This window comes from Antedon mediterranea, chromosome 4 (assembly GCF_964355755.1).
Source record: "Antedon mediterranea chromosome 4, ecAntMedi1.1, whole genome shotgun sequence".
NCBI classification, from domain to species: domain Eukaryota; kingdom Metazoa; phylum Echinodermata; class Crinoidea; order Comatulida; family Antedonidae; genus Antedon; species Antedon mediterranea.
In genome coordinates, this window is record NC_092673.1 from 14,631,495 (window position 1) to 14,644,518 (window position 13,024).

General features: G+C 32.8%; 1 protein-coding gene across 1 annotated transcript; it reads left to right on the plus strand.

Moving 5' to 3' along the window:
• The first annotated feature begins 4,863 nt into the window (after positions 1-4,863).
• Positions 4,864-9,622, plus strand: LOC140047590 (glutathione synthetase-like). The gene is made up of 10 exons (XM_072092624.1): positions 4,864-5,135; positions 5,378-5,453; positions 6,172-6,305; positions 6,491-6,604; positions 6,711-6,875; positions 7,101-7,170; positions 7,301-7,492; positions 7,646-7,727; positions 8,067-8,256; positions 9,499-9,622. The coding sequence occupies exons 1-10, from the start codon at positions 4,864-4,866 to the stop codon at positions 9,620-9,622; spliced, it is 1,419 nt and encodes a 472-aa protein (XP_071948725.1).
• The last annotated feature ends 3,402 nt before the right edge of the window (positions 9,623-13,024 follow it).

Below are 13,024 nucleotides of genomic sequence, written 5' to 3' on the forward strand. Positions count from 1 at the left end.
CAAATTAGAAGACTGACTTATTTTTTGTTATGATATTAATTTAAAATAAATACGATTTCTTAAAATCATTTGAAGACGTTTATTTCAAATTTTAATTCTTTTTTAAGCTAGCCACAGAGACATTTCAAGATGCATTTATATTATATTATTATTCAAAGCCTACTTGAAGCTGAATAAAAGCAATATAATTGGTTTAACTACATCATAAAAAAGATATGACCGTGTATAGGCCTATTGTACTTATTATAATAAATGAGAAAAGGTTATTGCATTGTTAAAAATACCGGTTGGCTATTATAATAACATGCTTTCGACCATCATAAACGCTTTTATTGATAATGTGTAATCGAATGTATTGATTGTAGTAAGCCCCATATATTAAGTGATCTTTCAGCGTATACTGACAATAGTGTATCTTGCGTCATTTCATATTGACCATATTTTTCATACGGTGATTATAACTTTTTTTCAGGTAAGTACCGTACTTGTTTTTGTTTATTACTCTTGATTGTTTGATTGGCATTTACGACGTAATGCAAAACGCCGCTACAAGCTCATATAATTTCTAATTATTCCGTTTTCTTGAAAAAAAAAAAAAAGAGATGTAAATAAAGATATCAATCTGGACTTTGAACACATTTAAATGTTTGAAGTTTTGAGGTCAAAATAGCCAAATTAGCATTGACTTCTCAAATTGGCTTATCGATGACTCTACCGACACCAGGGAAGTTGCGAATTAGTTGCGAATTTAAGCATATGTATGACATGAGTGAAGATGTAATTTGATTTTAATTTATTTAGAAAAATCTTCATAAAATATATATACAAAGTGATACCATAAATTACTGACATTACAAATAAATACATTTATAAAAGATTTTCGATGATAGCTAAAAAAGCTTATTAGCTTATTTCCATTGGGATCCGTTTATAATATAAATAAAAAATATAAACGTTACATAAAGTATTGCATTAAACACATAAATATAACAACAACAATAATATATATATAAAACAAGTTAATTGGAACGACTATGATTGACTTTGAATTGACTTTTAAATTTTATTTAACATTATTTAATGTTGCTAATTTAGTCAAACAATTCAAAAGTGTTATTAAATTCAAAATTTATTACAGTAGTTTTACTGTTCATCATTAATATTATTTCATTGTTTGTAGCTAACGTATTCACAACAGAACATTCCCACGTTTTCTATTTTAAAATTCATGTAGGCCTATCCGCGCTTTTTAATGATCTATACTATTATTTGATAGAATAATGATGTAGGCCTATGCCTTCCTACTAATATTCGATAGCATTTTTATTATTATATATTTATTTGAGAAAATACTAAGTTACAACATCAATACAAAGTGATGTCAGCCTAAGGGATTATTATAATAAAAAAAAATACACATCCATTGTTTTAGTCGCGCCTAACCTTAGACAATCTTTTAATAAATACCTATAATCATGAATAAATATACTATATATAAAAGGCAAACACAACACGAACAAATATGTATTAAATTATGATTTATTAAATTTAAAAAAAATTACCTCTGGATCAAAAAGCTATGAAATGTGGAATTTCCAGAGGAAATAAAAGCAGCAACCGAGAAAAAGGTTGCGTTACCGTTCAGAGAGGTGATACAAACAAAGCCAGGACTGTTTCAAGCACCTTGATTGGTCCTAACATTGATCAAGGGCTACTCTCGTCCTGTGCCCACCTTGACCAGAGGTCTGAGGCAGATACTAGATGCAGGGGCTACCATAAGAGTCAGCAGTGCTGATAATTCAAATGCCTAACGGGACCCCAGCTCCGTATACAGCAGCACCCGCTATTCCTAGATGGTCTTCCATCCAAGCTTCAACCAGGCCCAACGTTGCTTAACCTCGGTCATCTGACGGTCGTTCCAGTTCATGTCATTCATTCCAGGCAATGCTGCCTGCCTTTATTTATCTTTAGGACACGGGCCCATAGATTCACAGATTACAGTAAGTTATTGATCAGTATAGTAACGTAATTGAAAAAATTAAAACGTTACACGCCTTAACATTTTGTCCCCATATACTGTAGCTTTAGCTTATGTTAGTTTTTTATTTTTGTCTGTCCAATCCAAGTAAACTTTTGTAATGAAAGTTCTACAGTTAAATAAGTGTTAAAGATGTATTGACCTCCAAAAACATGAAAAATGAAGATTACTTCAATCAGACTTTGAATAGGTTATTTTGTAGTTTATCAAATCAAATTTAATCACTTCCGTAGAAAAAAAAAATGTTTTCACTTATAAAACAACATAATTAAACCAAAAATCCATTGGCTGGCAGACAATTTGACAATTTTTTGCTTTAAATTACAGTTTTTTTAGGTAATAAACTTTGTTTAGATCCAATTTTCAAAGTGGATAACTATTAGGTGAAATTAAAATGGCATATTAAAAAATATATATATATGAAAAATATTTTTCAGGAGGACAGTACATCTTTAATTTATATAAGCCCATTGAGTAATTTATAGTTCTTCCATAAGCTTCTTAATTACATGTACATGAATACAGTAAAGATAAAAGCGTCAAATATCGTATTTGTTTTGTGTATTACTATTACATTGTATTTTAGTAATAAACGGCTAATACCTGTAAAGAAACATATTTCTGTACTGTGTGGTTATCATTAATTTAAATACTATTTAATTATTTGCTTATCTACTATTTTTTAAATTCGTTTAATATATTCTAGCAATACTTTCGAATTCGTAAATAACAGTGGACTTACTTGTTGAACTTCAGATTACGGACGTACGTAAAACTGTATGTATTGTATTTAAAATAATAGTGTAAACAAATGTTGTAATTAATTTTGTTACAATGATTTTTACTTCAATTCACATTTATTAAGCACTAGCAATTATACCCGCCCCAGGGCGGGTTTCAAAATTAGTTTACAGCCTTCTCAGTACATAACACCCGACGCCAGTATCTGTCTATACTCACCAACCTCCACCCCTCTTCAATAACACCCCATACTCTTTCTTAAAAACAAATTCTTCCCAGTGATGGACAAATTCAATCTAAGCTTCGAATTGAGAGGAATATGCATAGCTACGATGGGTCTAATAATGGTTGAAGTACGTTGTAAATTGTGTAAATGAATAGTTGTCATATTGGCTGATAATGAAAATATGTAATTTAGATAGTGCGGTCCCCCAGCCTTCTTTCTCCTTTCACCACCCCAGCCACCATCAACAAACCTTAACTCCTCCCCTGGACAGTTCAAATTTAGTAACTTTTCCTAGTACAATCCAATCATATAGGCTACTTCATTACGCTAGTATTTTCGCTCCTCCTCCCCCTACAAACACACCCCAGATACACTGGGTGATGTGTTGAAGCCGGTTCCAGTACAAATTATGTTATTATCACTCCCAACCCATAATCCCTCAGTGGCAGTTTTCAAATGTAGTTTAAAACATTCCAAATACAGTTTCGGTCATGGTCATAGGCCTACATCCCCACCCCAAACTCCCATCTGCTTCCCAGGGATGATTAAATACTTTAACATTTTCCAACCACAATTCTGGTGAATATTGTAACACTGTTTATAATCCTATTAGAAAACGAGATCAGGATGAAATAGAGAAGGTCCAGCAAAGAGCAACAAGATTGATTCCTAGGTACCGTAATATTCCTTATGAACAACGTTTGAGAATTCTTGGTCTTCCTACCATGAGATATCGAAGGCAGAGAGCAGATATTATCCAAGTTTTTAGGATTGTTAAAGGTTTCGATCGTATTTCGATCAACACATTTTTTGAATTTGATCTAGAATCTCGGACCCGTGGACACCCATATAAACTCAAGTTTAAAAGCTCTCGTCTTAATATTAGGAGGGACACGTTCTCCAGGAGAGTTATTCTCTTATGGAATGCTCTGCCTACGGATGTAGTTTCATGTGCTACGGTGAACTTGTTCAAAGCAAAACTTAACGTTGCATGGTCTAACCACCCGCTGAAGTTTTCACCCTATATAGAATATGATGTTATTGCTAAGAGGGGCTTTTAAGCACTGAGTGCTTCGCCTCGATCCCGTAGACGAAAGTGTACGGGAAACAAGTAAGTAAAGTAAGCAAAATCCCCACTATCCCCTGAACCCAACCCCACTCTCCCACAATAGGCGTTTTTCCCTTGGAGGATTGGTACATAGACCGATACATAGCTGGATATGGTTAAAGTACTTTGCTAAATGTGTAAATGAATAGGTGTCATATTGGTTAATGAATAAAATATGTATATCTATATACGCCTTGCTGAGGATAATTAAAATACTGTAAAACTTTTGTAGTATAATTTTACAATTCAATAGCCTACAACCCCGAGCCCTAGCAAAAAATGACATCACAAACCACCACACCACGTTTGACGTTATCTAGAAACAGACAAACACACGCACACAGCACCTGTGTTCCCTCCTCACCTTCACCACCCACACTCACGCACACACACACAGCACTCGAGTTCCCTCCTCACCACCCACACCCACACCCACACTCACGCACACACACACAGCACTCGAGTTCCCTCCTCACCACCCACACCCACACTCACACACACGCACACAGCACTCGAGTTTCCTCCTCACTACCCACACCCACACCCACACCCACCCACACCCACACCCACACTCACGCACACACAAAAATCTGATTAAAAAAAATGATAACATCCTAGGCGGAGGTAATAAAATCATAATGATAATTAATACACAATCAATGCTGGATTTTTAATGTAACGTAGTTCTGATTTTCGTTATTACTGTGTTTTACACAATATTTTATATAACAGATAGGTAGAGATACCATGATGACGAGTACTGATATAATTGATAAAAAAGTTCTTGATGACGTCATATGGAAAGCAAAATGTTGGGCAATAAACCATGGCCTGGTCAGACCAGTGGAAAGGAAAGATAACGAACCAATACCTCATCAAGTCACCTATATACCATTTATGCTTACTCCAACACCATTTCCCATGAACCCATTTAAAAGAATGAAAAAAGTTCAACTGGACTTTAATTTTCTGATGTACAACGTTAGTCGAGATTACGACTTTTTGTACGAAGTCCTGAACAGGTAAGAACTGTAGATAAATAAACCGGTAGGCTTACCCGATTAAATAATCGATCAACTTCGATAATGTGGTAGGCCTATGTAATGCGTGTTTGTTGTGTTTTTATTGCGTACAACTATTATGTTTCGTTGACATAAAGGCAAACACAATGTTGATGTACTGTTATTGAAATATTGTTCTAAAATCTTAATGCAAATGTATTTTTTAACATTAACTATTAAATCATACGTTAATTTGCTTTCAGTTCTTTGAAATATGACGAATTTACAAGAAATTTGGTAGAGATTAGCAAAATGGTTCGTCACAAGACTATTAAAGACGTGAGTAGCTTATTAAAAACACTATCCCTACACTTTTTGACATTTTGTAAAAAATAATGCATAATTTTACTTTTAAAACATAAGGATCTTTCATAATAATTATTGTCAGGTTTTCTTAAGATAAATCAGTGAACATGGCGTTAGATCTGCTTTAATGATACGTTGGGCAATTTTGCGTGGTGCTCTCTCTATCTTTTTCAGTATAATTAGCCTACTATAAAAACATCTAATGCTGAGAGAAAAAATACTTAAAATAATACTTTGATAAAATAGGATTAAAATAGTGTTGTCAACTCTAATTTCCTTCAGATTTATGAGAAAGTAGAGTCTTTGATAATGCTTTTTCGGAAATAGTTTCACAGTTTTACCATTTATTTATTTATTTATTTTTATTCTAAATGTTTTTTATACAATCAGTGCAATAGGAGACCTACTAGATAGTGATTAAGTTCGCTTTTTAGGAATCCTGTCTCTGCCTGGCTTTGTGTGATGTTTTCTTGTTCATGTCCATATTTTTTTATATTGTATTATGAGACAAAATAAATGAAATAAAATGAAATGAAATTTATAGACAAACAATTTTTTGCAATAAGCCCAAAGTATGCAATTAATTTTACATAAAATGCAGTTGGTGACCTTAAAAACAGTTCTAATAAAGTGGTATTGTTTAATTTACATTTATATTATTTAACAACCCTAATCGTTAATGATTTTGTAGAGAGGAAGTCTTGATATAATCAGATGCGACTACATGCTGGATGATAGAAATGGAGATCAGTTTAAACAAGTTGAAATTAACATGATATCAGTTGGAGCTGGTGAAATGTCAACATTGTTAGAACCTCTACATAGGTAAAATGCTGCTTCGTATTAAATAACAATATGGTTCACTTTCACCATTTGGTATATCCGGCTATCATCTCATCCGTATATTTTAACGAGATTTAATTAAATTAACGTGTGTGCATTTATAAACCTAAGCAAGATACAGTAGGGCTATAAGTCGCTTCTATTTTAATTCTTTTTATTTTGTTCAGGTATACCTTAAAGTTGTTAGGGAAACACGAAGAAGAACGTGTTCCGGAAAACAAGTGTCTTGATGAAATAGCCATTGCTCTTGTTCGGGCATGGGAAATTTACGGCCAACCCAGGTATACAGTATGTTTAAGTTATTTTAAACAGTTACATTGTTCCCGATTTTTTTGCGTGGAAACTACCTAACTACCTGATGTAATTATTTTATTTTATTATTTACAGAGCAGCAATTTTGTTAGTTGCTGAAACTTCAGACAGGGCTGTTAATGCTCACCAGCACATCGAGTTTCGAATTCATGAAGTTAATTCGCGAATATCTTTTATTAAGGGAAACCTTAAAGATATTGGAGATCGCGCCATTTTGACTGACGATCAAGAGTTAGAAATGTAAGCAATAAGTTAATAAGTATCTGAAGTTTTCCACTTAATTTATAATATGTTATATCATTAGCCTCATGGTTTCTTTTAAAGAATTTTATGAAAAAACCCAACATTTTCAAGTTCATTTTGTACAGTAGTCCCCATTACCATCAATATAGCGACGTCGCTAGATTAGGAGGAACGCGCTGAAAGCGAGAGAGAATATACACATTTTCATACTTTTTATCTTAGGGATGGATATAAAATTGCTGTTGTATATTATCGCACTGGTTACAGACCCGACCATTACAAGACAAAGAAGGTATGCAAATCCATATATACAGTAACAGTTGTATGGCTTTGTGAAGTAATTATGGTTGAAATAAATAAAAACAAATAAATAGCAAATTTGCATATCAACATGAATGTATATTCTCATTCTCGTCTATCAGGAATGGAGGGGTAGATCTTTAGCAGAGCATTCATGTGCAATTAAGTGTCCATCAATAGGTGGTCATTTGGCGGGAACTAAGTCCGTTCAACAAGCATTGTCAGAACCAGGCATTACCGAAAGGTATATTGAAGACCCAGAAGCAGTTAATCGAATACGTGAAACATTTTGTAAATTGTATTCGCTCGATATTGTGAGTTACCGAAATGCTTTATTTTTTAAATCAAATTATGTCTATTCACATACCAAACAGATTGTTTCCTGGTACCCTGTATTTTTTTAGAGCCCCAATTCCTACTATTCTACTACTATTATACAGCTGAATAATTTATATTTATGTGATTAGGGCTCGAAGGGAGACCAAGCCGTTAATTTAGCACTAGAGAATCCAGACAAGTTTGTACTTAAGCCAAACAGAGAATCTGGTGGTAAGTAAATATAACCAGATAGGCTATTATAAATTGTAAGTTTTTTTCTCTACAAATTAGGTGAAGCAAATACTAATTGATACAAGGTTTAAATGTGAAAACGTTACATAATATTCCATTAACACTGCTGCTCATACTGTTATCTTTGAAACATATACTTTATATTACATTATATCAATCTGCTACTGGAACATGTAAACTTAATAGGTCTATTGTTTAGTTATCTACTCGTGTACTTACATAAGAACTACATAAGAAAGTTAGGAAACCTACCCTGTTAATTAAGTAATCCTATTAAGTGCATTCGAATAATATAAACATTTTTTTTCGATTTTAAAGGTAACAACATTTTTGGAAAGGACGTTGCGAGAAAACTGATAGAAATAAAAGACTTGGAAAGTCGCTCTAAATACATTCTAATGGAAAAAATTGAACCTATCAAAGGCAAAGGCTACCCAATAACACATAAAGAAGACGTAAAGTGGAAGGAGATGACATCAGAGATCGGAATATATGGTACAATAGTAGGGTAAGTTAAATGCATTAAAACAAAATAAGTTATTATATGTCATTAAAGGTAAATGTATTGACAGTAACAATAATTTTTAAATTCTGTACAAGGTTTTTGATTATACGCTATAAATAATTCCTAATCATCCAATTTAAACAGAACTATATGATAGGTGTGATGCGTCCGCAGTAGATTTATGGACGGTTGTGTAAACACGATTTATTAAACAAATTTATCATTTTAGTCAAATGGTGACTACGGCCATGTTGGAAGTTATGCTATATCAATGAAGGAATTTATTGTACGAGTGATTATGTTTCTCTTCGATAGTGGTTGAATTTTGTGAGGTGTGTGACGTACATGGAGATTTGCTAGAAGACCATGTCAAAATGATGTCTAATAGGGTTTATTAATAAGTTTCGGTAAACGAGCTCTGTGATGGACAGGCCTATTATTAGAAATGAGAGGCAGCAATGTTGAAAATAATTAGAATGCTGCCTTTTCATTTCAGAGTTAACCAAGGGTGAAATATATGATACATAAATAGTGTGTATGGGATCTTTTTTAAAGCTACACTTAAATGCGTGTGTGTGTGTGTATTTTTGTACCGTATTTATGAGGCCTATAAAAAGTAAATAACCACATACCTAAATCTAAACTCAACGACAGGTAGAGCTTGGCCACAAAAATTATCCTTATATAATAATTGCTGACGGCAAGCGATGATCGGTAATGATGAAATAAATATTACATACATATTGGCATATGATTTTTGCATCTATGTCATATTACACATAAATCAGAATTGGCACGTTATGCGAGATGCAATATCAGATATGAGATAATGAAAATTCAGCGATGAGGTTTTCCAGTTGTCCATGTCGTCGACAAACAAAGGCGTAATTCATAGCCTGTCCTTATTTGGATATTATTATTAAGTGACGTAACACCTGAAAAATACGTCCAAAACGGAAAATAAAACATTTTTGACGTAAATTTGAAATATATATTTATATTTATTTCAAATTTACGTCAAAAAATGTTTTATTTTTCTGAATTCCACGATTGTTCTTCACATAAGGATTTTATGTGATTGCTGCGTTAGGTATGCGTCGCCTGATGCGATTTCCGGGAAAGATGTGTCTAGCAAAACGACATGGTGTGTGTAAACTTGGTAGTGTTGCTTAGCCGTGTGAAATGGCTATAATACTCTAGCATTAACATCAAATAAATTACCATTATTTTGTTTTTCGTTTACAGTGACACTGAAGGAATTGTTCATACTCGGGAAATTGGTCATCTGCTACGAACAAAACCTCATAATGCAACAGAAGCGTCCCTATCTACTGGCATATGTGTACTTGATTGTCCTTATCTAACCTGATAATAGAAGACACATTACCATTTAAAAAATATAAATATTGTACTCATGTTGATATTTTTGTTTCACTTTATATTACAGATAGCACCATTTATAGTCCGACCACTTTGTCATATTTTTAACGTATCCATTTTTACTGGAATTTCTCCTACAGCACTTAAAATAGCTAAAATTATTAATACACTTTTTGAAACACTTACTAGGGAATTACTGTATGTCTCAGATTGGTTCAAGACTAATAAACTAAAGTTGAATATGGATATTTATTTTTATATTTTTTTATATTTCGCAAGTGACTGAAGACATGTCGAGGGAATAATAATTTAAAAATCAAAATTGATAATCTTTGATTAAAGAAAAACAACATTTTCTTGGAATCACAATTGACACCCAAATTAACAGGAAACAGCAATTTCTAAAATGTGTGTGGTGTCAATGAATATGGGGGTAATTTTACCAACAAATATTCTTTTTTCATTATATAATACCATAGTTCTTCCATGTTTGTGGTATTGTAACTTGTTATAGAGAACTGTTACAATGCCCATTGACACGGAAACAACAAAGTTGGACAATCTCTTTAAATTACAGAAAAAAGCGCTTCATAGGCCTATTTGTTCTAAATCAACTTATCTAGCCCAAGCACTTTTTTCTAAATTTAAAACATTAAAATATTTGATATCAATAGTCTGCAATCTCCCTTGTTTATATACAAATACGAAAAAAATAAACTCCCAAATCATCAACTACTTTATGAAAGACAGTCATGGTCATAATACACGCAATTCAAATGATTATCTTTTAACTAAATGTACAAATAATTTTGATCAAGAACTCTATTAAATACCATGGAGCTAAATTATGGAATCCATGTAGATATTAAAACTTCAAAATTTAAATTAGTATACAAGAACTATTTACTTTCTAGATATGATGAACGTTAAATATATATTTTATAAGACTAGTTAAGATCGAAAATAGAAATCGTAGCTTTGTTTGTAATTTTGTTTTTTCGTATTTAATGTTATATCTTGGGGTGGGTCAAACTTAAAGTCTTTCTGACTTATATGACTCTCCCCCCACATGATTGAACTACTTTTTATTGTATTTATCTGCAATTTTATTTATTAACAGACTAGTTTAACATTATGTCATTGTGTATATCATGTATTTTATAATATTGTGGAAATGAATTGAAATTGAATTATTATTGAATAAAATGACATTAAGACACAGGTCTTCGTGTTCGTGTGGATCTGTTGTCACAAATAATTTAAACAGTAAGCTTTTCAGTGACGTATACGTAACATTTAGAGAATTTCTCCAGCGATTTTCCATACTTGTGGTAATTTGATTACCGGATTTCGTATAGACAGTGAAATAGTACTATAGGCGTTTTTCTGTTACGATTTCAGGACAAAATGTAGGCATTTATAAACTGCAAACATGTGCATGGAATATACTGTGTAGGCATACTGTTATCATTGCATAACGTAATAGATAGACGAGGTGGTACAATTATCTAGATATTACCGATCATACCATGGTGTAATAGAAACTAACAAATAATATTTCCGGTTTTCCGTCATTTTTCGGCTTCAACCAAAAATCAGTAGTATTATTTAAATTTCTTCAAATATTATCATTCTACAGTTAAATGTTTAGTTTGAAATTGCACCCGATTCATATAAACATTGCAGCAGGGAGTTTTGAACTCCCTGATTGCAGTAGGCCTATACATCAAGAAGGTCATTATAGGCCTACAGTGGCTAACGATTTAATACCTTAAAAACTTGTTGGCTTGATAGAACAAATCTGCAGTAATAAATCGATAAAACGTTGCCAGTGGAAAGAATGTTATGTTAACAACGGCAATAGATTTTCCAAAAGTACATCATTTGTCTCAGATGAATACATTTCAGTATCCGGAAAAACTCATGTATCACCCAGTGAAGTGCGTTGGCAATCATAGTTAATTTAACTCTGTCATACCATGGAGACTCCATGGTCATAAATTATGCCACAGCAATTATCAATACGATCCATAAACATCGATTGTAAAGACAGCTTCTTTGCATAGACTGTACGTGATTTAAGGTTTCATTTGAGATTGTTGTAGTGTGTGCTCTGTTACCTGACTGATAGATTTCTATATTCGTTGAATTATCAAAATAAAAACACGTCAAATAGTGTAGTAAAATACTTACAGCCAAAATGTTATACTTTTTGGAAAATGGTCGGAGAATATTCTCAGTAATGTTTGAATAGAAGTATGTACAAATAGTTGGTTGAAGAACCATGAATCGCCAGAGTTGTTAATAGACGGATTTAACGGACTTTCACTTCCTGACATTCAGGGTTTATTTCAAGTGCAATACAACTTTCTTTTGCAATACTTTCCATCAAGCTGAGAATATTCAGTCATAGTTAAGATGAATGCATATTGAAATAAAAAGCAGTTCTTGAAACAATAACTTCTGAAACTTTTGAACAACTTGACATGAAAAATCGCAAATAGCACCTGCATACAGTTTGATACTATAAAGATAATTTGTCGATATTTCGATGTGTTTTTAGAAAGTAGAGACACACATCTACTATTAACTACGATGTATGTCATTGATAGAACTACATTGCAAATACCAAATATATAAACACTTATGTTCGGAAGACGCTTGGTTGCTAATTTCTCTTGATGGATGGTATTGCAGAAGTGGCTGACGTTCAGTGGAAGTCGTGTTTTCGAAGACATCGGATAAGGTCTAACTCATGCCATAGTCTCTTTTTTTTTCGCAGAATGTATAGGCCTATCATCATTGCTATTGAAACCGAGTAACTAAGAATACGAATCCAATCTGTAGTATCCTCATGTACAGTATAACGACTACTACTGTAGACAGCAAATATAAAAGCAGTGTAAATTATTGAAATGATACAGAAATATACAATCATTGCTGTAACACAACCATCTTCAACTAAACAGCTATCACTTTCTCGATCAGCAATGCTTTCATTGCATGATGTTAATGTTGCACTTAAAGAAGACATCACCTCTGCGTCACTTTCCATTAACCAGTTTTGATTTTCTGCCACCGTTGCATTCGCATAAAATTTATCATACTCTCGACCTCTTTCATCACCTGACACACATATACATAGTATTCTGCAGATAAGACAGATCCCGAGACAGATCTTGCTGATCTTCTTCATCAAAATTTAGCTTTCCTCAAAATTTCGATTTCCTTCTAGTATTTCGTTTGAGGAAGAAGACAATATTGTAAGACGTTTCCTCGTAGGAAATGTTTCACATATCAAAAAAATGGGTTGTGTTTACACCTTTTGATATAAAGTTTACGATACACAACGTATATTAGTTCTGAAATAAACTGTTGAGTTTCTCGATAT

What these genes read in the sequence shown, in the direction of transcription:
- LOC140047590 (XM_072092624.1), top strand. Translation starts at nt 4,864, where the DNA reads ATGACGAGTACTGATATAATTGATAAAAAAGTTCTTGATGACGTCATA. An exon ending in TTGTACGAAGTCCTGAACAG is followed by an intron (nt 5,136 to 5,377) that starts GTAAGAACTGTA and finishes ATTTGCTTTCAG; the next exon opens with TTCTTTGAAATATGACGAAT. An exon ending in AATTGTATTCGCTCGATATT is followed by an intron (nt 7,493 to 7,645) that starts GTGAGTTACCGA and finishes TTATGTGATTAG; the next exon opens with GGCTCGAAGGGAGACCAAGC.